We start from the raw sequence: 27,145 nt of genomic DNA on the forward strand, positions 1-27,145 counted from the left end.
ACACGGTCTCGTGTTATGCTTGAACGTAAGTAGCTTCAGGATCACTTCTTGTTCTTGATCACTTATAGTTTCTCGACCATTGCGTTGCTTCTCTTCTCGCTCTCTTTTGCGTATGTTAGCCACCATATATGCTAGTGCTTGCTGCAGCTCCACCTCACTACTCTTTCGCACCCTTAAGGTTAAATAGTCTTGGTCTCGTGGGTGTGAGATTGCTGAGTCCTCGTGACTCACGGATACTTCCAAATAGATGCAGGTTGCAGGTGCCGATGATGCCAGTGTAGGGGACGCTACCGAACTCAAGTGGGAGTTCGACGAGGATTCGGGACGTTACTATGCTTCTTTTCCGGATGATCAGTAGTGAAGCCCAATTGGAACGATCGGGGATCTAGCATTGGGGTTGTCTTTCTTTATTTTGGTTCCGTAGTCGACCTTTGATTGTACTTTGGATGATGTATGGATTATTCATGTATTGTGTGAAGTGGCGATTGTAAGCCGACTCTTTATTCCTTTCTTATTCAGTATATGAGATGTGTAAAGATTACCCTCTTGCGACAAGCCTACCATGCGACTATGCCTCTAAGTCGTGCCCTGACACGTGAGAGATATAGCCGCATTGTGGGTGTTACAACGCGCTAGGCTGAGAAAGAAGGAGGGGATCGGGAGGAAGAAGGAAGAGGGAGAAGATAAGGTGGGCCAGGGTGATGCACGAGGCATACGATGGGGGCTCATCGCGTGGCTCGCGAGCGACCGGGCGAATCGTTTGGCCGGCGCACCGCGCCCAAGGAAACGATTATCATCATCCGCTGGATTGTTGTGGCCGCGTCTGCCACCTTCCTAGCATGACACGTGTTCAAATGAGGCCCCGCGTACCATCCATTGCCGAACGCGCTTATGCAACAGGGGCTTTGCTTCTGAAACATATGTGGTGTTGTAATGGTCGACGATTGTCTATGTTTTGCAATAACATGTCTTTTGCGGACTTTTTCTGCAACAGGACCTCAGTTGCAAAAAATAATTGCAACAAAATCTCAATTGCATTTTTTAGAACAAAATAGCTGTTGAAAAAAATTCCGCAACAAGACCTGTGTTGCAATGGGAGAGACGAGCATTCGGCTGCTAGATGTGGCTGATCTGACGGCTCGCGGCATGGAAAAAGATCAGCTGACGGAGGCATAGCACGCAAAAAAAAGTCACCTGGAAAAATCACAGGCAAAAAAAAAGGTCACCTGAAAAAAATGTGAAAGCCCAGTGGGATTTGCTGGCCGTCTGATCTGCGCGGCGATTGGTGCAAACCTAACACTGGCTGGGCGGCGGGATTGGGAACAGAGAGAGCAGCCTAGAAACAGGGGAGAAAGAGAGAAAGCAGAGCAGAGACCGCCAAATGGAGCGGCCGGGAAAGGCGGGCGGTTCTGCCGGAGGTGGTGTGCCCGCGGCCGCGGGAGCCTGCCCTCCACCCCGGCGTCATCGTCCTATCTCAGGCGGAGCCGCCGAGATCGGGTGGTAAGCGCTCTGTCTATTACTCTGTACCTTAGCTAGGGTTTCTGAATCGGGCCGGCGTGGACGGAGCGGGGTGGCAAATGTCCCTTGCTCCAAGAGAAAAATGCAGCAGCCTCCATTAGCGCGAGGGGAGGAGGGGCAGGCAGCGTCTCCGCCCGCCACGTGTCCTTCAGTAGCTTCAGAAGAGATGCTCGTCTCCTGATTATATGGGAGGAGAGTGGGGAATACTTTCTTTTTCTATTAGTAAGCATCCTGTAGTTTGTATTTTCATCCATAATTAAATCAATCAAACCATGTCCCATTGTCAAACAGGGGAACACACCTCCATCCCAAAAATTCCCATTTGTAATCCCCATTTATTTATTAACCAAATGAAGTGTTCGGAGTAAAATGTGCCATTCTATTATCTTCTCACGCTAAGATTAGAACACACAATCAGCATGCATAATTTAGGACATACAAAATAAAGATGATAAGCATGTAACTTATGACAGTTTTCATGTAGAATCAAACAGGACATACATGTGACCTGTGGTAGTTACTCGTTCCAAATGAACTTATCAGAAAGCCACCAAATGAACTTTGGTTCAAGTTCAGGTTCCAAATAAACTTAGGTTCAGGTTCTTTTCGTCCTTATGGGCTTTCTATTTATGCATTTAGACGAAATATATGTCCAGTAACACACATGGTGGACTCTGTCACAGGACAGCAGAAATCCACCTAATAGGAATTCATGTGCATTCAGGATAAACTTATCAGAACCACTCCATCAACTTCAGGAGACGGCTCCCCATAGCCATAGTTGTCTGGCACACCCAGCACCTGAGAATCCACCATTAGTGCATCCGAAATTGATAACACAATGTCCGAAGGCTCAACAAGACAGCCGAGCTGTCGGAGCAACAGAAGCTACAACTAGTTAAAACGCCAACCTGATAGTCAAAGCATACTCCAGCCCTGTCCTGAGCAAGATTAACCTAGTCAAGGCACTAACATCCCCCGTCGACTTCTTTGGCGAAAGACACCAATTGCCACCAGCGATGACAACCTCGTGCGCAGACGCTGTTTGTTTCGTAGGCCTTGGTTCTGAAAACCAGTACATAAGACAACCATGTTAGAGAAGCATTGGAAGAATGTAAGACAACCAGTACAGTACAGTTGAAAAACCATACTAGACTTGTATATCTCAAGAATATCACTCCCTAACTCCGCCCCAGTTCTACTAGCTACATCCCTAGGAGAAGCATTGGAAGAATGTAAGACAACTGGAATCTGTAAATTACCTTGGTGGCGTCTTCCATCTGCTGACCCTCTAAACCCGCCATTCCTTCCATCTCCTCTTTAGAACTTCCCTTGTTCAGCCGATCTGTCACCTGAGCGCTCAGACCATGTTTCTTAGCAAAATATTTTGCATCCTTGGTGTTAGCAAAATATTTTCCTTGTTCATCATCATGTTGACCACCATCAACTTGTACTACACAATGAAAATTGCCACATGTGTGCATGAAGAGGGAGTATATATAACTCAACACCAATATTGGATCAAAGTACTAGCAATTAAGCAACACAAGAAGATGCATATCACTGAATTACCAGACTCACCAGTAGAAATGGCATCGGTAGGTGATGGCACAGGGCTATCAAAATTCTCCGCAGGCTCACTTTCGACATCAACCTCGTCGGCCGTCGTATCAGTAGCTATTGCTGCAGGGCTAGCTTCTGCAGCAGGCTCACTTTTCATTAGTTTGTGATCATCAACCATCCCAGAAGTAACACCTTGTATTGCACAAAAATAAGAACGGAATGGCACATGCATGCATGAACAGAGAGTATATACAACTCAACACACCCCAAGAATTAACCAAAGTAAGCGAAATACGAGGCCATCACTTAATTACCAGTCTCTTTAGTGGAAATCACATTGGGCAGCGTTGTCACTGATAACATTGTATCAGTAGCTGCTGCTGCAGGTTCCCTCTCCACATCTACCTCTTCGACCGTTGTATCAGTAGTTGTTTCTGCTGGGATAATTTCCGCAGCAGGCTCACTTCCCATCGGCTTACTCTCAACAAGCAAGAGCTTGGGACGTCTGGGGTGGTTCTTTGTCGCTCCTTTCCACTCCTGTTTTGTTTCATCACTCACTGCATCAGGTAGGGCGACCTCCTTAAGACGTGGCAGGGACTGGAGTGTGCGGCTAAAGCCATTTATATCCTTACATAGCAGCCGTAGGAACTCGAGGCGAGGCAGAGCTCCCTCTTGTATTTCCAGCTCGGTTACGACTTCCACCACGACACATAGGTGTCGCAGGCTTCTGAGTGCATGGCCTCGCCTGATGACGAGCCAGTTGAGTTGCAATCAGCTTCAGGTACTCTAGGCCGCACACTCTGCTCAGGGCATCTAGAGTGTTACCACTCAGCTTATGATCACCAAGGAATGACAGGCACAGCTTAGTGAGACCACCCAGCATGGTAACAAACAGAGGCAGCTGACTGCATATGATGTTCCCTTGTAGCTTGAGTGAGCTAAGGTGGTAGGAGTAATCCTTCTCCAAGGAGAAATCCAACAAGTCTGGACACCATTCATCATTGATGTTCAGTGAGAGTGAATGAGCTTTGTTCAGATCGGTGCTGCTCTGGATGAACCCCTTAATTGACTTTGAGAGATGTCTTGAGTTGCTGCTGTGTAACGCCCTCGATGCGGCTATATCTCCCACGTGTCGAAGCACGACTTAGAGGCATAACCGCATTGAAAGCAACGTCGCAAGTGAGGTAATCTTCACACAACCCATGTAATACATAAGGGACAGAGATACATAGTTGGCTTACAATCGCCACTTCACACAATTACATGAATAAAGCATTACATCAACCTAATACATACAAGGTCCGACTACGGAACCAAAATAAAAGAAGACTATCCCAAATGCTACACAGATCCCCGATCGTCCCAACTGGGCTCCACTACTGATCAACTAGAACGAAACAACACAAAGGACAAGATCTTCATAGGGCTCCTCCTGGAGCTTGGTTGCGTCACCTGCACGGTATCATCGGCACCTGCAAGCTGGTTTTGGAAGTATCTGTGAGTCACGGGGACTCAGCAATCTCACACCCTCGCGATCAAGACTATTTAAGCTTATAGGTAGGAAAGGGTAGTGAGGTAGAGCTGCAGCAAGCACTAGCATGTTTGGTGGCTAACATACGCAAATGAGAGCGAGAAGAGAAGGCAAGGCACGGTCGATAAAACTATGATCAAGAAGTGATCCTAGAACAACCTACGTCAAACATAACTCCAACACCGTGTTCACTTCCCGGACCCCGTCAAGAAGAGACCGTCACGGTTACACACGCGGTTGATGTATTTTAATTAAGGTCAACTTCAGGTTTTCTACAACCGAACGTTAACAAATTCCCATCTGCCCATAACCGCGGGCACGGCTTTCGAAAGTTCAAATCCCTGAAGGGGTGTCCCAACTTAGCCCATGACAAGCTCTCACGGTCAACGAAGGATATACCTTCTCTCGAGACATTCCGATCAGACTCGGTATCCCGGTTCTACAAGACATTTCGACAAGTTAAAACAAATCCAGCAACACCACCCAGATGTGCCGACAAATCCCGGTAGGAGCTGCACATATCTCGTTCTCAGGGCACACCGGATGAGCAAGACGTCGGGTAGGCCAGCCCAGAGTTGCCCCTGGTAGCCCCGGACATCGCTCGGTTGGACCAACACTCAGAGAAGCACTGGCCCGGAGGGGTTAAAATAAAGATGACCCTTGAGTCCGCGAAACCCAAGGGAAAAAGGCTAGGTGGCAAATGGTAAAGCCAAAGTTGGGCATTGCTGGAAGAGTTTTATTTAAGGCGAACTGTCAAGGGGTTCCCATTATCACCCAACCACGTAAGGAACGCAAAATCCGGGAACATAACACTGATATGACGGAAACTAGGGCAGCAAGAGTGGAACAAAACACCAGGCATAAGGCCGAGCCTTCCACCCTTTACCAAGTATATAGATGCATTAATTAAATAAGAGATATTGTGATATCCCAACAAGTAAACATGTTCCAACAAGGAACAACATCTCCATGTTTCAACAAGGAACAAATTTCATCTTCACCTGCAACTAACAACGCTATAAGAGGGGTTGAGCAAAGCGGTAACATAGCCAATCAACGGTTTGCTAGGACCAGGTGGGTAATTAGAGGCTTGGTTCAACAATATGGGAGGCATGATAAGCAAGTGGTAGGTATCGCAGCATAGGCATAGCAAAAGAGCGAGCAACTAGCAAGCAAAGATAGAAGTGATTTCGAGGGTATGGTCATCTTGCCTGAGATCCCGCAAGGAAAAAGAACGAGTCCATGAAGAAGACAGACGGACGTAGTCGAACAGATCCTCACAACACGACGTTATCGGAACTAACCCGAAGAAGCAACACCGGAAAGAAGCAAACAACATAGTGAACAAACATCACATAAGCATGGCACGATGCGCAAACAAGTATGATGCATGTCCGGTTTAATGAAGCATGACATGTCAAAGTGCACAAGCAATCCTACAAATTAAGTGGAGCTCAATATGCAACGAGTTGCATATTGACGGAACACCACATCAATTATTTAGTTCTCTCTCGTTTAGGTACCCAACAATATTAAATGTTGTTAAACATGGCAAGAGATGAGGCATAACAAAACTACACCCTCTAAACAATTTAAATGGGGCTGGATATAACAAATAACGAATCCGGTAAATCCCCATATGCATTTAGCAATTTGGTGCAACAACAATTTTAAACATTTTCGATGTTATTATCATGATGCGAATGACATGAGCAAGTTTTTATGTAGAATTTATGAAAATGTTGGCATGTTATAATATATGGGGCATTTTGTCATCGTGGTGGAAAGAAAGGGTGCCACGGTGATGAATCCGAAAATGATGCCATGACAACATATCGGTTCCGGTAGCTCACAGGGATACCGGTGCAAAAGGAAGTGGGAGTGAGTGTGTCATGCAAGATGATGGGGTGATCCCGGTTGCCGGGTTCCCACGGGTGGACGGCATGGCAACGAGGAACTCGCAAAGAACAACTCGGACACGGAGCAACACACGGTTCAACTCATACATTGCAAGCATTCGGTCCACGGGCGGTCGTCTCGGGGTTATACCTTCGAAGCATGCGTTTCGGGCGGAACGAGTTCGTAGTGGAAGTAGTCGTTCATGGGTCTTCGAGGGAAGTAGTGGATCACGCGACGGTAGTCGAAGTAGTCGTCCTATCGTTCATCGGCGATCATCGGAGCGGTAGTGGAAGTAGAGGCTCACGACGTCTTGTCGAAAACCACGGTGGCGGTAGTGATTGCTACAGGGTGTGTACCTAGATTGTTTCTTCTAAATTAAATTGCTACAGGGGTAGTGATTTTATAGCTCACAAAGAGAAGTCTAACAATGTGCCTTTGAGTGGGTAATCAAAACAATTTTTTATTTTAACTCTAAGGCTATCCAGGATCTACTCGCAGATGAGTATGAGGTTGATTTAGAAAATATTAGATATTGTGTTAGAAGTTTAGCTTCTTCAAGTAGACCTAAATGGTAGGACGTGGAGTATCTGCTCCCGGGCTCAAATGCTCCATGGTGAACAGTAAATTAGAAGAAAAAAAGAGTAAACAAATTCAACAAATTCTGAAAAACAATCAGGTAAACTTTGACAAATATTTCGTGTGCTTGCATATTTATCATGACAGGACATTCGTGGAAGTCGTGGCGAAAAAACAAAATCGATGCTCCCAAAATGCTATTTTCGAAAGCATTTTGGAGTACTGAATTTTTTTTGCCATGACTTCCACGAATGTTATTTCATGATGAAATTTGTCAAGCATACCAAACACTTGCCAAAGTTTGTCACAATTTTTATTTTTATTTTTCGATTTTACTGTTCATCCCGAGCTTATTCGAGCTCGGGAGCAGAAGAGGACTTCTGTTAATGGTAAAGGTGCTTTTGTTGGAGGTAGTAGAGGTATAGAAGCGATAATTCAAAATGGCTCCCAAGAGCACGTGCTTCTGGCTGCAAGAACTAATTTTTCGGATGTCCAAAAAATGAAAAAATAAATGGATGTCTATTTTTTCGTGTCCTTTGTGTACATGTAAATTTTCATGAGAAAAAAAAAAACTTTTGTTGCGTGTGTATGAAAAAACAATTTTGATGCTTCAAGAAATGCTTCTTAGAGCACTTTCTTGCTTCAAGAAATGCTTGTGGGAATAGTATTTTAACTAAGTACAATATTATCAAAAGGGGCTGGAAAGGTAAAACTGAATAGATATACCCATATTAAAAGCACATGTTGAGTTTCAATCATTTTTATCTCAGCCATCAACGGCATTTTCCAGGAGTATCTCAGCCACAATTGGCTTTTCCTTGTATTACTGAGAATTAAATTTGGACGGAAAAGGAGGGAGACAAGTCCCACGCTCTCGATACGGCGTTACCACTATGAGTTTGTGGAAATTACCTACAACCTGGGTTTTGGTTACCGGGCGGTAAATTCAGTTACCGCCTGGCCTGTAATCGCGTATCTTGCCTCCCCCCCACCCCCCAACTGGGTAAATGGACTTTCCGGGCAAAAATCCTAGAAAATTTTGAATGAATTTTGTGCGGACTCAAATTTCATTAAGAACATCATGCTTTCCGGTAACCAGGAACAACCCCCCCCCCCCCCCCCCCGCGTCCCTGGTTTTTGCAAGCGAATATGTTGGAAATGATATGCATAAAACTGTTCCAATCTTTACTAACTCCAGGGGCAGTAGTACTAGTACAATCAGGCTCATGTCCTGGGCCTGCAGCTAGTGATTCTGTAGCGTGGCATCTTATAGCCGGACCTCGTACAGCCACCAGATTCCAGAGCTGTCAACGTGGGGACAGGAACCGCAACACGCCAGGTTTGCTGGACTAGCCGTTGATTTTTGCTGTGGAATCTGGGCCCTTGGGGATGAAAGAGAGGTTGACAGTGAGAACTGCCTGTCCTAAGCGTTCGTGTCACTGTCAAGGCGGTTTCCGTCAGAGCTTCCCCGGAGACAAACAGTGTGGTTCAGTTTGCAGAGAAATCACATCATGTTGGTTAGCCATCGGGTCACGAATGTATTATTGATCTTTTTCATCTTTATCTCCGGCTGAATTTGCAGCTGTCTCTAACATCATCGTTGTCTCCAGCTTATCCCGTCTAGGATGCTGGAGTTTCTAATGAGGTGTTTACTATGCGAAATTGCAATCTTTTGGTTTCTAGAACTTTTTTTAGGAAGTTCAAAACCTCTTTACGAGCTTTTCTTCTCACCTTTTATTTTTGCGGGGTGCTTTTATTCTTACTAGCCTTGCTATGGTAAACAAACAAGCTTTTCACATAGGGCCTAGAATAACGCTTTTTTTATCCATTGTTAAAAATGATCAGAGTATAGAAATTTTACTTATCCGGACGAGAAAATAAGACATCACAAATATTGTGGCTTTTCCAAAGTGAGCTTCTCTTCTCACTACACTTGTCATATAGACAAGCTTTTCATGTAGCACACCACGTCTTTTTGGTGGCTATAGCCGGTTTTAACTTTTTTAAGATGATAGCTTCCTTAACATAGCAGAGAGGAGCCGGGACTTGCATTTTCTGCAGTATTTTCATCTAGCTGAATCAGTAGTGGATATGTGGGTGGATTCAGCGCCGTCTTGCGCCTCCCAAAATGGATCATGTCGTTAGTATCAAAAGCTTTGCTCTTGGGATAGAATACCACTTTTGCAGTCCCAGTAGAATCCTCTTGAAAACAAAATCTGTAGTTGCAACAACAACAGACGATGCCAAGGTCTTTTTGATTCAAATAAAATTTGAAGTATTGTAGAGGACTGTAATTCCTAAGAATCTTACTATGAGGTTTGTTTGATTAAGTAAGATTGCAATTGTATGTTTATTTTCGTCTACATATCCTATGTATGTATGTAGTATGTACATACTGTCTTATTGTGCACTGTGTATATTTTTCCAAGCCGTTGACCAATTATGCCAAACTGCCAATTTTGCCAGCCATTTATACTGGTACTGTAATGCTTAATTCCAGAAAAAGCAGAGCAAAGATGAGGCGGACGAAGACTCATCCATCCACTCACCCCGGCGAGGGAGCCCTACACCGCCGCTGCTGTTGAAGAAGCCGGGCAAGATCGCTCTCCCCTCCCACGAGTCCACCATGGGCAGGTTCCTGTAACCTCAAACCCTCACCCCTCTTCTTTCGCATTTTTGTTTTCCTTGGACGTATTGCTCTTGCAGTCGTGCTGATTGATTTGATTTCACAGCGGTTGTGGTCAGCTGGGCTCCAGCGCGGGACAGGGACAGGATGCAGATCGGGATGTTCAAGGACGGCGACGGCAACCTGCTCGTCAACAAGGACGGCCTCCGCATCACCCCGCAGACCGAGGAAGGCGAGGTAAGCCACTAAAACATGACCGGGCACCCAAGATGAAAAATTCCTCCACGCGTCTGGTCTTAGCCGTTCATAGGAAAAGAACGTAGGGCTGCGCTCGGCATATTGGTAGTTGTATTGGTTTTCGTAATTTCATTGATGACATGAACAGATTTAGATATTAGGATGTGTGGTTGGATTAGCAGGTACGGAGCAGGGTTTCGTGTTCTTTTTCAGAACAACAATTGAGGACAAATGATACTATGTACTTCCTTCGTCCGGGATTAGTTGTCGCTCAAATGGATCTATCTAGACGTATTTCAATGCTAGATACATCCGTTTGAGCATCAACTAATTCCGTGCGGAGGGAATACATAGGTGATTTTCATGTGGGATATCCGCAAATGCAGTTGTTACAGAAATAATTTATGATGTATCCAGAATGCTGATGCTCACTTGCTTATAGTGGAAGATTGCTTTCTAACACCATTTCTTGTGGGAATTGTCTAATTACATTGTTGTTCTTAACTTGTTGTGTTCTTCATTCATCTAACTTGTGTCTCGCCTTCTTTCCGTTGCCATACTCGACTTCTCTAGGCTCCTCCTATAGAGCCGTTAGATAACCATCAGTTGAGCATACATGATCTGGAAGCAATCAAAGTGATTGGGAAAGGTAGTAGTGGAACCGTGCAATTGGTGCGCCAGAAATGGACTGGCCAGTTTCTTGCTCTCAAGGTATTGCCCAAAAAATAAATTATTTGATGATTTATAATTTTGGTTCCTTCTATTTCTTTCTGTAGAAAGTAGAAACTATAGTGGTAGTTATAATCTCTGATATTTTGCCTAGGGTCTTTACCCCCATTCATGTACTGTCATGTTTGCAGGTTATACAACTCAATATTCAGGAAAGCATACGCAAGCAACTTGCCTAGGAGTTGAAATTAAGTTTGTCAACACAGTGCCAATATGTTGTCACATGCTATCAGTGTTTCTATGTCAATGGTGTTATTTCTATTGCTTTGGAGTATATGGATGGAGGCTCTCTGGCTGATTTCCTGATGACTGCTAGAACCGTTCCAGAGGCCTACCTTGCTGCAATTTGTAAGCAGGCCAGTAAAATGACACATAAGTAACTACATAGGTTTTTCTTGTTATCAGAATGTTTTTTTTCACCTTAAGATCAAATAGACCTTTTCAATCGATAATTTTTACTTCCTCGAGCAGGTGTTGAAAGGACTGATGTACTTGCATCATGAGAAGCGCGTTATACACCGAGATCTGAAACCATCGAATATATTAATAAATCATAGGGGTGAAGTAAAGATATCAAATTTTGGTGTTAGTGCCATCATTTCTAGTTCTTCTGCAAAGCGAGATACATTTACTGGCACATTTAACTACATGGCGGTGGGTGAAAGTTTGTTTGACTTATATAAGCATGTCTTCCAGTGTGGCATGAAAAGACGGCCACCATTTTTTGTTTCAGCTACCAAATCTAAAATGCATATATACTCTTGACAGCCAGAAAGAATCAGCGGGCAGAAACATGCTGGAATGTGCCACTGGCAATTTCCCATATCCTCCTCGTGATAGCTTCTATGAACTTCTTGAAGCTGTTGTCGACCAACCATCACCTTCTGCACCATCAGACCAGTTTTCACCAGAGTTCTGTTCATTCATTTCTGCGTGGTATTTGTGCTTCTCCATTGCCTCCCCCCCCCCCCCCCCCCCCCCCCCCCTCCCCCCCCCCCCTGGTTAATCAATAACACTTGAGCAATATTTGCAATTTTTGCTGAGATTTAAACTGTGAGCTTAGTTACCATAGTGGGTTTTCTACCTTTTGCCTGTCAAGTAGTGATTCTCACGCCGAAATTCCTGCTCTGGAATATGCATGCCAACATCATCATATGTTTCTTTTTTTTACACTCACCTAGTCACCTTCATTTGTGGACAGATCAATTGATTTCCTTATTTTATTTACTGGAAGTCAGTGTCCAAAAAAGGCTAATATCTTTTTCTTAATTTCTTTCTGAATTTTTCAGTATGCAAAAAGAGGCTACAAATAGGTCATCTGCTCACATCCTATCAGTAAGGAAATTTCTGTCTGCTTCACAATTTGTATGTTCGTCCGAAAGCGTCATTTGACACAGCAAGCTCACTGATCTTTACCCATTTCTTCTATCTGTTGCCTCTGACACCCAGGCTCATCCATTCCTGAGCATGTATGACGACCTGAATATTGATCTTGCTGTCTACTTCAGGACCGCGGGATCTCCACTTGTCACCTTCAAGTAATGGTCCTATAACCCCACTGAAGAGTACTTACATGGTTACTGCAATTCCTTTATAATTCCAATGCTGTCGTATTCTCCTTTTCTTCCTAGAGGAGTCGCGTTGTGAGTCAGACAAATGCACAACCATGTTATTCCCCAGCGTGGAATTGATCATGCATGGGTAGTTGATCATCCATGTACCGTGATAGACTTTTTTTCCTACAGTGATAGCACTGTCAGATTACAAACACAAGTTCCTGGCAAAAAAAAAAGGATTACAGACACAAGTTCTCCCAGTACTCTACTGATAAAGTGACAACCTTAATCTAAAAAGAGATAATTTGTGTTCTGGCCATAAAAAGAGGCAATTGATGATCATCTTATAACCGGCATCACTCGTGTATAAGCATGTCAGTGAGCCGCATCAACATAGAAGGTTGTGCCACTACATTTTGTTCTCACGCTTCTATTGCAGAGGCAACTGGTGTCACGGATAATCTCAAATTTGAAGAATCCATTTCCTTTACAAAACAGATCTAGGGCCTTTTCTGGACTAGTGAATTAGCATGTTAAGCAACTGTCAATGTATCCTCAGTAAAAGGGTTTGGCTTATATGACTCACAACTGATAATGGGATGCTAAAAATGGCAGTGATAATTTTACCAATTGATAATCGCCTCTCAAAGAAAAGAGGTACTGGTGATAATCATTTGTGTTCACCAACATCGTCACCTGTGGACATCCAAAGAATAATAGTAAAACCAGAGCTCTGCTCAGTTTTACTTAATCACAGTGTCTATCAACTGATTATTCCTTTCTTTTTTGTCCCTACCACTAGCCTAACCATTTGTGCCTGCACTCTCACTGGAAAGGTGTCGGTGTACTAAAGTAGGGGTACCTTAGTACCCCGAACTTGTGCACGGGCAGTCGCAGCAACCCGCGGCAAGGCCTGCCGGGTAACCGCCAAGACCCTCCATGGCTACTTTAGAGCCATTCAAGCCTAGACCAAGGCCCCGGCAAGAGGAGCTTGCTGGGAAGAAAGCCGGACCCTGGCAAGAGGAGCTTGCCGGGAAGGCCTGTTGAGGCATACAAGACCCCGGCAAGAGGAGCTTGCCGGGAAGACCAACCAAAGCATCTCAAGAAGCTCGCTGCGGCGCATCGCGCGCCCCGACAAGACCCGGTGAGCGACAAGCTTCCGGACGCGACAAGACTACATCCGCGGCAGGCGCTTCCCGCGGCAAGCTACTACCCCGCAGCCCGCGCTCCAGCTCACCCACCAATGTGTCGCCCTGGGACCATTCCTGGCGTACGTGGCGGGAGGCTGTGCAGCCGGGGGCATGCGGTGGCAAGCAGGCGCTGACAAGCAGCCATCGTGGCAAACGGTGGCGTTCCTAGCGGTCCATCTCTGGGCCGTCTAGGTGACACAGACGGGCATTTAATGACCTTGTCCCCTGCCGTCAGAGTTAGGTAGGATGCGACATGTAGGCGGTGGAGCCAACTACCACCCCTTTTACCTTTTTACCCTCAGCTCTGTTGCCACGTGTCGGTGACCCCTTAGGCATATAAAAAGAGGCCCATGCGCAACAGAGAGGGGGGGACGGCCATTCCCACGCTCGCCCTCACCAGTCGCTGGAGTGTACTGTAGCACTCCGCGCTCTCGAGCAAGAACTCAATACAATCCAGACAAGCAGGAGTAGGGTTTTACGCATCCGTGCGGCCCGAACCTGGGTAAAATCGCTCGCGTGTCTCGCCTCGATCTGCTCTTTGTGCAACCATCGCCCCCGCCGAACCAAAAAGGGGCTCCGGTCCGCCGTGGTCCCATAGGTGCTCGAGGGACAGCCAAACCCCCCGACATCTTTGGCGCGCCAGGTAAGGGGCGTCGAGGTTGTGCGAACCTGATCCGGCGTTCTCGCGAGCCAGATCTTCATCGTCTTCACCGACATGCCGCCGAAGAAGAAGGCTTCGGAGGCGGCCGCTCTGTCCGCGCCGAACCCGCCGCCGCCGCCGGAGCAGACGGCCAGTGGGGGAGACGCTGGCGGAGGAACGGGCGTCGACGGCGGAACTCACGGTGTCGCCAGGTCCAAGGACAAGGCCGCGCTGCCCACCGGCGGCGTGGCCGACTCCCGCAACGACCGGGCGCACTCCAAGACTTCGGTGTCCGTACACGCACCGCGCCCGTCCCAGGAGGCGCGAGACCAGCAGCGTCATGGTACCCACGGTACCATACGCCTGCTGGGCCAAGATCAAGCTGGCGGATCTCGGAGGGCTCAAGACCATCATGCACACCAGCACGCTGGCCCGAGCGAGGCGCGGTCGCTTAGACGAGATACTGCTCCTTCTAACCTAGTTAGAAGTCCGAGCATATCCCGTTCTTCGCACCGTTTGCCACAGCCGCCTGCTAACCCAACAGAAGCTCCTAACCCAACAGAAGCTCTGGCGCGAGCTCAACTGCTCCTCGATTTCCCTCCAGCGGCAGACAAGGTCGACGACTGGAGGGCCACCATTCAGAGCCTCATCGGCTTCGCCAACGGCGACAACCTACGGCAGCCGAGCACATCGCAGCCGCGGCAAGTCAGCCAGACGCGAGCCGGTGGCAACCAGACTGGGGAGGGTGCGACCACCATGCACTCCCCACCCCGAAGGCCGAGATCGCCGGCCCGCCGGATCCACATCGACAGCGGCTCCACCGCGTCGTCAGATCCGCGAGCTCGTCGCGATCAATGCCAAGTTCTTCATGAACGGCAACAAGAAGACGCTCGCACTCGTATCGAGCGTCGAAGAGAAGCGCGGCGTCAGTCAGACCTGCGTGCTGGGCCCTCTGTTGACATGCACGCGCCGGAGAAACCGGACAACTTGCCGTACGCGGTGGGTTGCCCTGCGTTTACTCCTGAGCTGCGGCAAGTCCAGTGGCCCAACACGAAAAATTTCAAGCCAGACGTGCCGGAGAAGTACGACGGCAAGTCGCATCCATCGGAGTTCCTCAGCATCTACACCATCGCGGTGCAGGCTGCTGGAGGACGGGATGACAAGATCCTTGCCAACTACTTCCCGCTGGTGCTCAAGCCCAACGTCAGATCCTGGCTCATGCACTTGCCGGACAACTCCGTATCCTCCTGGGCGGACCTGTGCCATCAGTTTGTGGGCGCCTTCACAGGCGGCCACAAACCGCACGGCCAAGAGAGTGACCTTCACCTGCTCGTCCAGAAGGAAGGGGAGCCCCTGCGCCAGTACATCCAGAGGTTCAGCCGCGTACAGCACAACATCCCAAATATCCACCCTGCCGCGGTGATCAGCGCGTTCCATCAGAACGTGCGTAACCGCAGGATGCGGGAGGAGATGGCGATGTGCAAGATCCGGGACGTCAGCGAGCTATATGCCCTGGCGGACAAGTATGCACGCGCTGAGGAAGGAAGGAAGTTTCCTGGAGAAAGTACTGGAGCAGGAGGATCTGACAGCGATGACGCTGCCCCGGCGAAGAAGAACCGGCGGCGCAATAACAGGAAGAAGCAGAGCAAGGAGGTGCTAGTCGTTGAGCAGTCCAGCAGCGACGGCGGCGCCAAGCAAGCCAAAGTTGGCGGCTCCGGCAAGGAGATTGCCGCATGCGCCAACTGCCAGGCTGTGGCCGCCGCCGACAAGCAGGGCAGCTCCGGCAAGCAATACTGCAAGATTCACCGCACCAGGGGCCATGACCTCCAGAGCTGCAAGAAGGTCGAGCAGCTCGTCCAGCAACAGAGAGCTGAGTACGAGCGGCGCGACAAGGAAAGGGCCCAGGCAGGTGCTGGGGGATCCGGCCAGAAGCGCTCCAGCCCGGAAGGGCGCCGCGACAAGGTCAAGCAGCGGCAAGGAGACAGGCCGCCCCGCGGTCGCGACAAGGATGAAGACGACGGCGACAGCGACGAAGACATGGATGATGTCGAGAACAGTGAGCAGGAGTTTCAGAAAGCCACGGAGGTTTTGTGCGTTGACGGTGGTGCTTCTCTGCATGCTTCACGCCGCCAACTCAAACAATGGGCGCGAGAAGTCAATGCAGCAGAACCACCCGTCGAGTCGCGTAGACTCCTGAAATGGTCCAGCACGCCTATCATCTTTGATGTTGAGGACCACCCTGATCGCACAACTGCGGTTGGGTGCTTGCCGATGTTGGTTTCGCCAACCATCCGCAACCTCAAGGTCACTAAGATGTTAGTTGACGGCGGGGCCGGCTTGAACCTGATCTCCTCCGCTGTACTCCAGAGACTCCAAATCCCTGACAGCGAGCTCGAAGAGACCGGCACATTCCAAGGAATCAGTCCGGGAAGGAGCAAGCCGAAGGGGAAGATCGCGCTGCCGGTGACATTTGGCAGCGAGCTAAACTTCAGGACTGAGAGGGTGACCTTCGACGTTGCCGATCTCCCATTACCTTACAATGGGATACTTGGCCGTCCGGCACTCGCCAAGTTCATGGCGGCCTCTCATTACGCCTACAACATGCTCAAGATGCCCGGCCCGATAAGTATCATCTCTGTCCCTGGCGACAAGCGAGATGCTCTTATCTGTGCCGACAAGATCTACCGGGAGGCAGCAGTCGCAGCAGAACCGCTTGCCGCTGAAGCTCCCGGGGGAAAGGAGAAGGCCAAGCCCGGCAAGTGCTCTGGCGCCCACTCCGGCAAGCGCACCTTTTCGGAGTGCTGCGCTGCTGTCGAGGACGCGCCATCGAGCTCCACCGGCAAGCGCAAGACCGAGTCCGGCAAGTGCTCTGGCGCCCACTCTGGCAAGCGCACCTCTCCGGAGTGCTGCGCTGCCGTCGAGGACGCGCCATCGAGCTCCGCCGGCAAGCACAAGACCAAGCCCTGCAAGTGCTCTGGTGCCCACTCCGGGAAGCGCACCTCTTCGGAGTGCTACGCTTCCGTCGAGGACGCACCATCGAGCTCCGCCGGCAAGTACAAGAAGACGATGGCAGCTCCGCCAGAAACTAAGAAGATGTACGCCAAGGAGGACGGCACTGGTGGTACCTTCACCATCAGTGCCACGCTTGACCCTAAATAGGAAAGCGCGCTCGTTGCTTTCCTGCGGGCGAATGTCGACGTGTTTGCATGGCAACCGTCTGACATCCCTGGTGTTCCCAGGAAAGTAATTGAGCACCACCTTGCCGTTTGTCCTCGCGCGCGGCCCGTCAAGCAGAAGGTCAGGAAACAGGCGGTGGAGCGCCAAGAATTCATAGCAGAAGAGATCAAGAAGTTGGAAGCAGCAGGCCTCGTCAGAGGAGTGCTCCATCCTACGTGGTTGGCCAATCCGGTAGTTGTGCGCAAGGCAAACGGGAAATGGAGGCTTTGTATTGACTTTACCGATGTCAATAAAGCTTGTCCCAAGGACCCATTTCCCTTGCCGCGCATCGACCGGATTGTTGACTCCACAGCCGGATGTGATTTGCTTTCATTTCTTGATGCGTACTCAGGATACCATCAGATCTTCATGGCAGAAGAAGATGAAGAGAAGACCGCATTCATTACACCATGTTGCACGTACTGCTTCGTGCGGATGCCTTTCGGTCTAAAGAATGTTGGTTCAACATTTGCAAGAGTTGTCCATATTGCTTTTGAGCCTCAGATACACAGAAATGTGGAAGCCTATATGGATGATATAGTGGTCAAGAGCAAGGACAGGGCAACTCTGATTCAAGATTTAGATGAGACCTTTGTGAATCTGCGCAAGATCAACCTCAAGCTGAACCCTGAGAAGTGTGTGTTTGGAGTTCCTTCCGGCAAGCTTCTCGGGTTCTTTGTGTCTCAGCGGGGAATCGAAGCCAACCCCGACAAGATCAGGGCCATCGAGCAGATTGAAGCACCAAGGCGCGTCAAGGATGTTCGAAGACTTGCCGGTTGCGTGGCTGCTCTCAGCAGGTTCATTTCTAGGTCTGCCGAGCGCGCCCTGCCATTTTTCAAGATATTGAAAAAGGCAGGTCCGATGCAGTGGACTCCGGAAGCGGAGGCTGCGCTCCAGGACCTGAAGAAATACCTGTCCTCCGCTCCAACACTTGTCGCGCCTAAGCCACAAGAGAAGTTGCTGCTGTACATAGCAGCAACCAATCAAGTGGTTAGTGCTGCGTTAGTTGCGGAGAGGGAGGCGGACGATGAGCCAGCAACCCCGGCCAGCCCGTCCGGCGACAAGCAGGGGGCTCCCCCGACAAGCTCTGGCCCCGACAAAGATGAACCCGCGCAGATGCACGAAGGTGTACGGAAGAAAATGGTGCAGCGCCCAGTTTACTTTGTCAGCTCCCTTCTACAGAGGGCTAGATCAAGGTACTCTGGTGTGCAGAAATTGCTTTTCGGCCTCCTCATGGCCTCGAGAAAGCTGCGCCATTACTTCCAAGTACACGAGATCACAGTTGTCACTCGCTTTCCGCTGAAGAGGATACTGCAGAATCCCGAAGCAACCGGCAGGATTGTCGAGTGGGCACTGGAACTGTCAAGCTTTGGCCTCAAGTTTGAAAGCACTTCAACTATCCAGAGCAGAGCATTGGCAGAGTTCATAGCAGAGTGGACGCCAACACCAGACGAGGAAACCCCAGAGATGAGCATCCCCGCCAAGGAGGCGGGCAGGGAGTGGCTGTTGTACTTTGATGGTGCCTTTTCGCTGCAAGGCGCCGGCGCTGGTGTGCTGCTTGTCGCACCCACCGGAGAGCACCTCAAGTACGCAGTCCAGATGCACTTTCCCAGGGAGCAAGCAACGAACAATACTGCAGAGTATGAGGGCTTGCTTGCCGGTCTCAGGATCGCAGCAGACCTTGGGATCAAGAAGCTCATTGTCAGGGGTGACTCACAGCTTGTCGTCCGCCAAGTGAACAAGGATTATCAGAGTCCGTTGATGGAAGCCTACGTCGACGAAGTGAGAAAGCTAGAAGAGCACTTTGACGGCCTGCAAATGGAACATGTTCCGAGAACCGAGAACGACGTTGCCGATGGCCTGTCAAAGTGCGCCGCACTTAGGTTACCTGTGGAACCAGGGGTCTTTGTGCTTAAGCTGACTCAACCGTCCGTGACTCCATCAACTGGGCAGAGCAAGAAAAGGAAGTTGGTTTCTGGCGACTATCTTCCGGCAGAGCTTCCTGAAGCTGCCGCCAAGAAGGTCCCCAAGATCAACGCCAAGAGCGCTGAGGAGCGTCTGCTCCGGCAGGCCCTAGGCCTTGTTCCGTTCGAGCAGAGGCTCCCGCCGAGTTTTGCTCCGGCAAACTCCCCGGGGAACGTCCTACTCCGGCAAGCCCCAGAACTTGTTCCGTTCGAGCAGAGGCTCCCGGCAAGTTTTGCTCCGGCAAACTTCCCGGGGAACGTTCTGCTCCGGCAAGCACCAGGCCTTGTTCTGTTCGAGCAGAGGCTCCCGACAAGTCTTGCTCCGGCAAGCTTGTCGGGGAACATCAAGCTCCGGCTGAGCCGCAGGCGCTCGCCGTAGAAGCGGATGTTCCCGCAGCAACTGATATGCCTTTAGTCCTTGTTGTCGAGCCACAGGCTCCAACATGGGCACAGCCGATCGTCCGTTTCCTTCAGACAGGAGAGCTTCCCGAAGAGCAAGAAGAAGCGGAAAGAGTAGCCCGGCAGTCAAGTATGTACCAGTTTGTCGATCAGACACTGTACAGAAGAAGACTCAATGGTGTGAAATTGAAGTGCATTCCCCGGGAAGATGGACAGAAGCTGTTGGCAGAGATACACGGAGGCATATGTGGTCACCACATTGGCGCAAGAGCACTCGTCGGCAAAGCGTTCCGGCAAGGCTTCTTCTGGCCGACAGCCCTCCAGGATGCAACTGCACAAGTAACCAAGTGTGAAGCGTGCCAGTTCCATTCCAAGCAGATACACCAGCCAGCTCAAGCTCTCCAGACGATCCCTTTATCCTGGCCATTTTCGGTCTGGGGGCTTGACATCCTCGGCCCCTTCCCCCGAGCAATCGGGGGCTTTGAGTACTTGTTCGTTGCAATCGACAAGTTCACAAAGTGGCCGGAAGTGGAACCAGTGAGGAAGGTGACCGCACAGTCAGCAGTCAAGTTCTTCAGGTCGATTGTTTGCCGCTTTGGTGTTCCCAACCGGATCATCACCGACAACGGCACGCAGTTTACGAGCCGCACCTTCATGCAGTACGCACAAGCTATTGGCGCCAAGGTCTGCTTCGCTTCTGTCGCTCACCCGAGGAGCAACGGTCAAGCGGAAAGGGCAAATGCTGAAGTGCTGCGCGGGCTCAGGACCAGAACTTTCGACAGGCTGCACAAGTGCGGGAGAAACTGGATCGAGGAGCTACCGGTGGCTCTTTGGTCGATCAGGACGACGCCAAATCGAGCCACTGGCCAGACACCTTTTGCTCTAGTCTATGGAGCAGAAGCAGTTACCTCCACGGAACTCGTATACGGGTCACCTCGAGTGCTCGCTTACGATGAGCTAGAGCAAGAGCGGCTGCGGCAAGATGACGCGCTGCTCCTCGAGGAAGATCGTCTTCAGGCTGCTGTGCGAGCCACTCACTACCAGCAAGCTTTGCGCCGCTACCATAGCCGCAAAGTTAATGCCAGAAGCTTCGAGGAACGCGACCTTGTTCTTCGGCGCGTTCAGTCGGCCAAGAATTCCAACAAGTTGACGCCAAAGTGGGAAGGCCCTTACCGGGTGAGACGAGTCACCAGGCCTGGCGCTGTCCGCCTGGAGACCGAAGATGGCATTCCAGTGAGCAACTCCTGGAACATCGAGCATCTTCGCAAGTTTTACCCGTAAGGCGCGGTTGTCGGACCCCGTCCGGCAACCACCTCTCTGTACAAGTCTTGCCACTGCTGCATGTAATCCTTTGTACAGAGCCAGGCGCAGACCCTGGCGCAGAAACAGTTACCCCCGCGGGAGGCGACCTTGTTCTTCGGCGCGTTCAGTCGGCCAAGAATTCCAGCAAGTTGATGCCGAAGCGGGAAGGCCCTTACCGGGTGAAACCAGTCACCAGGCCTGGCGCTGTCCGCCTGGAGACCGAAGATGGCATTCCAGTGAGCAACTCCTGGAACATCGAGCATCTTCGCAAGTTTTACCCGTAAGGCGCGGTTGCCGGACCCCGTCCGGCAACCACCTCTCTGTACAAGTCTTGCCGCTGCTGCATGTAATCCTTTGTAGGCGCAGAAACAGTTACCCCCGCGGGAGGCGACCTTGTTCTTCGGCGCGTTCAGTCGGCCAAGAATTCCAGCAAGTTGACGCCGAAGCGGGAAGGCCCTTACCGGGTGAAACGAGTCACCAGGCCTGGCGCTGTCCGCCTGAGACCGAAGATGGCATTCCAGTGAGCAACTCCTGGAACATCAAGCATCTTCGCAAGTTTTGCCCGTAAGGCGCGGTTGTCGGACCCCGTCCGGCAACCACCTTTCTGTACGAGTCTTGCCGCTGTTGCATGTAAACCTCTGTACAGAGCCAGGCGCAGACCCTAGCACCAGATATGAAGCGCTGCCATACCCCGGGGTTATAGCATGCATGCTAGGTCGAGTCTCGTCCTTGGTTAGGGTTGATAGTCCCTAACAGCGGCTAACCCCTAACTTAGAGGTCGAGTGTGCGTCCCTTTGCTTCTCTTTCGTTTCCTTTGGTTCGCAGGGCTTGCATATCCTTGCCGGACCGCATGAAGACGAAAAGGAGAAGAAGGACGTGCCGGCATCTAGGCCCCGGCAAGCCAGTATTGCCGGGGGCTGCAAGTACCAAGGCTCACCCCACGGCAAGCCAGAGTTGCCGGGGGGCTGCAGTCGCAGATAAGTTTTCCATCCCTCTTCATGCATTCTCTTTTGGACTGGGAATACGAAACCTCGTTTCTTCCCGAAAGTCACCGTGCTCCCTTAGCTCTGGTCCCTGGGGCCCCAGGGCCAAGTTTTGGCCGTAGTCGCGGCAGGAAAGGGATGAAACGAGGGGCCGCACCCGCCTCGCCCCCGCCTCCGTCAAGAGCGCGAGAAGGGTCGAGCGGCGTGAGAAGACGGCAGGGCATGTTGCCGGGAGGGGAGTGTCTATCTGAAAGATACCAAGGATTTGCTCCTTGGCGTGGGTTCTACCCGCGAGACAAATGACCCGGCAAGCATCCCCTTTTCATTAAAAACATTCCACTCAGGTACAGTCCATAGAGAATGAAAAGCATGAAAGAGAGGATTACAAGCTTTAAATATAGCTAAGGCCCGAAGGCTTACAGATTAAAAAGATAAGGTGCCCGTAATCCTTTTCCTGTCCCTCTCTTCAGGAGGTAGGGCAAGGAGGCGAAAAGGACAAAAGGGACGCCAAGGCAAGCTACGGGCGCCAGAAGACACCAAGAGAACACCCCGGGGCCCGTCCGGAGGCTGGACGGTGATGGCGGCGCCGGAAGCAGGGCTCGACGAGGCGGCAGGACGTCAGCATGCTGTCGAGGGCACCACGCCCTCGTACTCCGACTTGACGGCCTTGCCGCCAGCCCTCTTCCTCTTCCTCAGCCTCCCTACGCCAGCCGCCCAAGGAGACGGCCCCGGGGAGTTCAAGGAGCCGGCGACACGGATGATGGGGTCGCCGGTGCCACGCGGCGCGACGCCCGACACCTAGTCGGACCCGTCGTCCCGCCGCCCGCCTCCTTCGTCGTCGCTGGCGCTCTCCTCCTCGTCACTCTCGCTCGAGGAGGAGCCATCGCTGTCGGAGGAGCTGTCCTCGCAGCACTTCGCCCGAGCGCCGAAGCGCCCGAAGACCTTGACGGAGAGAAGGTCGCCCTCCATCAACTTGAAATGGAGGGTGAACCCCTCCATCAAGCTGTGGATACGGGCGAACGTCTTCCACCCTCGGACAAGATACATCACATTAGGGGCTGGGAATTCAACGCGGACTCGTGTGCCATTGATTCCACAGCCCCTCATGTGCAATCTCAGCGTCTCAGGCGGGTCCAACTCCATCACACCCGCGAACGGAGCTGGGAGTCGGAGGCGGCGACGAGGCGCTCGGCGCAGCCTGACGAGGAACTCGCAAGGGTCGTCCCCAATATGGACCGCCACGCGAGGGGGGACCGCTGGCGGAGGCGGAGCCGGCGCGTCGCCCCGTCCACCTCTTCCGCGCGTGCCTCGACCTCGTCCTCGACCTCGCCCCTCCCTCTTCCCACTCCGGCCGGCTCTGCCGCCACGAGTGCGGAAGAGGGAGGGATGCGCTCTCTGGCGGCGACCCTCGCCGCCACCGATGAAGGACCAGGGTTCCCTTTCTCCATGGCGAATGGGGGGAAGGGGAACAGAAGCTAAAGGAAGGAGGAGATGGGAGAATGCGGGCTTCCGTGCTCCCCTCCCGCTCCTTTTAAAGGGGCAAGATGGGGGGCCCGGCCGCCCCGCTCGGCGAATCAAGTCACGGGGAGAGCAGGGAAATGGGGCCGACCCCGCTGCCGCGACCTGTGACGGCCCGGTTTCCCGCCTCCACCGTCCGCGACCCCAAGCGCATGGAGGCCGCGTGGCGGGCGTGCAGAGCCGAAGCGATGGATGAGGCGACCTCACCCCACCCCGTGATCGTGGGGAGTGGGCGCCTCGAAGACCGCGCATCGGCTCCGCCCAGTAAATGCACCGCGCCCTCACGCCTACCTCCGTTTATGGGGGAAGGCGTGAACCGTCTCCTTCATCATGACGCAACGCACGCACGCGGGGCTTAGCCCCGCGCATACCACCCACGATCTCACCCACGACGCCTCGTTCGGCGCTTGCTGTCCGGGGCGTGCGCGGTGGGAGCGGAGAGATTTACGGCGTGACCTAGGCCACGCGTGCCCGTGCACTGTTTTGGGCCTGGCCCAACAGCGCTCGGCACCGTGTATGGCCCAGGCCCGGGGGCTCCTGTCGGTGTACTAAAGTAGGGGTACCTTAGTACCCCGAACTTGTGCACGGGCAGTCGCAGCAACCCGCGGCAAGGCCTGCCGGGTAACCGCCAAGACCCTCCATGGCTACTTTAGAGCCATTCAAGCCTAGACCAAGGCCCCGACAAGAGGAGCTTGCCGGGAAGAAAGCCGGACCCTGGCAAGAGGAGCTTGCCGGGAAGGCCTGCCGAGGCATACAAGACCCCGGCAAGAGGAGCTTGCCGGGAAGACCAACCAAAGCATCTCAAGAAGCTCGTTGCGGCGCACCGCGCGCCCCGACAAGACCCGGTGAGCGACAAGCTCCCGGACGCGACAAGACTACATCCGCGGCAGGCGCTTCCCGCGGCAAGCTACTACCCCGCAGCCCGCGCTCCAGCTCACCCACCAACGTGTCGCCCTGGGACCATTCCTGGCGTACGTGGGGCATGCGGTGGCAAGCAGGCGCTGACAAGCAGCCATCGTGGCAAACGGTGGCGTTCCTAGCGGTCCATCTCTGGGCCGTCTAGGTGACACAGACGGGCATTTAATGCCCTTGTCCCCTGCCGTCAGAGTTAGGTAGGATGCGACATGTAGGCGGTGGAGCCAACTACCACCCCTTTTACCTTTTTACCCTCAGCTCTGTTGCCACGTGTCGGTGACCCCTTAGGCATATAAAAGGAGGCCCATGCGCAACAGAGAGGGGGGACGGCCATTCCCACGCTCGCCCTCACCAGTCGCTGGAGTGTACTGTAGCACTCCGCGCTCTCGAGCAAGAACTCAATACAATCCAGACAAGCAGGAGTAGGGTTTTACGCATCCGTGCAGCCCGAACCTGGGTAAAATCGCTCGCGTGTCTCGCCTCGATCTGCTCTTTGTGCAACCATCGCCCCCGCCGGACCAAAAAGGGGCTCCGCTCCGCCGTGGTCCCATAGGTGCTCGAGGGACAGCCAAACCCCCCGACAAAAGGTAACCGGTGTTAATCCGTTTATGTACGTTATACAAACATGTTTGGCGAAGTATCAGGTGAAAATGACTATTCGGTGAAAATCCGGAAATTTCTATCGTGAACTGTTGGATCAGGAGCGGACGTGTCATGGATCACAGGTGGGAGTCCTAACAATCCACTTAAACGCACATTAGCAGATAACCCCCCTCTATATAAATCTTGAGGTGAATAGGGCTCGACCCTTCATGAGATCCTGAGATCTGTTTCTTCGATCGTCTTGAGCGCCGCCGGCGCGTAACCACTGCCCTCAGCCGGCCGCGGCTGGCCCTCCGACCGTCGGGATGGGCCTTCCATCCACCGCAATTCTCCCTCTGCCAACCGCGCCTCGTGCCATGGCTGCCCTTCCATCGACAGTGATGGGGCTTTCATCGGCTGCGTGTCGCCCTCCATTGGACTTGGCTCACCCTCTTGTAGCCGGGACTCATCCTTAGGAGTACTTGTCACCGCTGCCCCTCACAATTTTGAACCCTGACGTGCCGCTGCCTCTTCATAGTCATATACAGGTAATCCAGTACATGAAACGGACAAGCATCGTAATTCACTAGATGCTTACCTAGAATGACGAGTAGGATACACTGATAAGACAGTGTTTTTGTACGCAAATTGGTTGTCACTATCTTCAGCATCATGAGAAAGCTTTGGCTGCTACAAAAGACAGACATTATTTTCACCGTTTTTGTCAAGCATAGAAATTCTTTTTTAGAAAAAAGATCACAAGCTACGCAATAGAAAGTCATAGGTCAACCAGTGTACAGAGCATGTATATTTACTATACGGAACATGGATATTTGGCGATTGTTGTTGTTCCTCAATTGATAAGAACTAATCATGCGATGTTGCATTATAGATGGAGCATGAACCTGAGCATGTCGACAATGGAGGGACCCTCCTCCGATCAATTTGGAAACTTTGGTACATGAAAAAAGAGAGCTACAAGTGGCCTATTTTATGTGAGTACCATTATCACCATAATTTCACTCAAATCTCTCTAATAATCATTGACTTATATGACTACTGGGTGTTTGTAGGTATGGCATTCGAGACTATGGAAGATGTCGAGAAGTTTTACAAGGCATATGCACACAATGTTGGGTTTTCAATCAGAATTGAACAAAAAAGGGTTGTAGATAATGTGGTGGTCTGAGGCGATTTCTTTGTGGCAAAGTTGGTTTCCGAACAAATGAGGAGGAACACAAGGACTTGAAGGGAGAGAAGCGAAGAAAACATGCAAGAAAGTTAACTAGATGTGCTTGTGAGGCCATGCATGATAACTGTCAAGCATATGCAAGATGGCAAATATTGTCTTTGGATACTTTCTTTTGTTTACCTTTAGAGAAATTCAATTTTCCCTTCTAGAGAGACACAAATAGTTATTTATCTTGTGAAAGATTTGTAAGTTTTCACTGGTTTATGCACAATGTCTGCTCTGAATTGTATCTTTTGTAATATAATCAGTATTTTTTCTTGTTGTTGTTAAGGTTGAGCACACAAGAATATCCTCGGATTTTGGTTCATCTCAGTGTGTACTTGGGATTTTGGTTCATATCCAATGCGTATGTTGGTGCAGAACAACAACTTCATGTGTTGGATAAAATTTAAGAATGAATATTATAGTTCTTCCGGGAGCTGTACTGCTGTTACTTCTAGATGTGAATATCATAGTTCTTCTGAGAGATGTCTAGTTAGTCTTCTGAGAGAAATAACTTGAAGTTGTTGCCGATTTTGTAGCCTGGGTATGCCTTGAATAACGTCTTTGTTAGATGAAGCTTGTTCCACAACTAGCACAACAATGCTAGCTGCTAGTAGGTCCTTTGCAGACTGAAATCCACCCGAACAAGAGCATTCACAGATAAAAGAAGTAAAAGGAATTTCTAATGTACCTGATATGTTTTAAACGGTGTAAAAAAATTGAACTAAAGATTAATTCATCGAATTAAAAAAATTACATACTTTTCAAATTGCGATTTTTTTACAATTTCTGAACATTTTTTAAATCATGAACATTTTTTGATTTCACGAACAATTTTTATAATCATGAAGATTTTTTAATTCATGAACAGTTTCTGAAATTATAACCATTTTTTAAATTCATGAAAAAATTGAAATCTTGAACATGATTCAAGTTCGTAAACATTTTTTAAAATATCAATTGTTTT

At 50.6% G+C, this 27,145-nt stretch overlaps 1 protein-coding gene and 1 pseudogene across 1 annotated transcript; one reads left to right on the plus strand and one right to left on the minus strand.

The window, feature by feature from the left end:
- Positions 1–1,092: 1,092 nt before the first annotated feature.
- Positions 1,093–26,492, plus strand: LOC125516515 (annotated as a pseudogene).
- LOC125517219 lies at positions 2,422–3,376 on the minus strand. Its single transcript, XM_048682398.1, has 2 exons — positions 3,100–3,376; positions 2,422–2,971 (listed from the first exon to the last, which is right to left on the minus strand). The coding sequence occupies exons 1-2, from the start codon at positions 3,311–3,313 to the stop codon at positions 2,724–2,726; spliced, it is 462 nt and encodes a 153-aa protein (XP_048538355.1). The 5' UTR covers positions 3,314–3,376; the 3' UTR covers positions 2,422–2,723.
- Positions 26,493–27,145: the final 653 nt, after the last annotated feature.

Source organism: Triticum urartu, chromosome 6 (genome assembly GCF_003073215.2).
Source record: "Triticum urartu cultivar G1812 chromosome 6, Tu2.1, whole genome shotgun sequence".
Lineage (NCBI taxonomy): Eukaryota > Viridiplantae > Streptophyta > Magnoliopsida > Poales > Poaceae > Triticum > Triticum urartu.

What these genes read in the sequence shown, in the direction of transcription:
- LOC125517219 (XM_048682398.1), bottom strand. Translation starts at nt 3,313, where the DNA reads ATGCATGTGCCATTCCGTTCTTATTTTTGTGCAATACAAGGTGTTACT. An exon ending in TACCGATGCCATTTCTACTG is followed by an intron (nt 2,972 to 3,099) that starts GTGAGTCTGGTA and finishes TTCATTGTGTAG; the next exon opens with TACAAGTTGATGGTGGTCAA.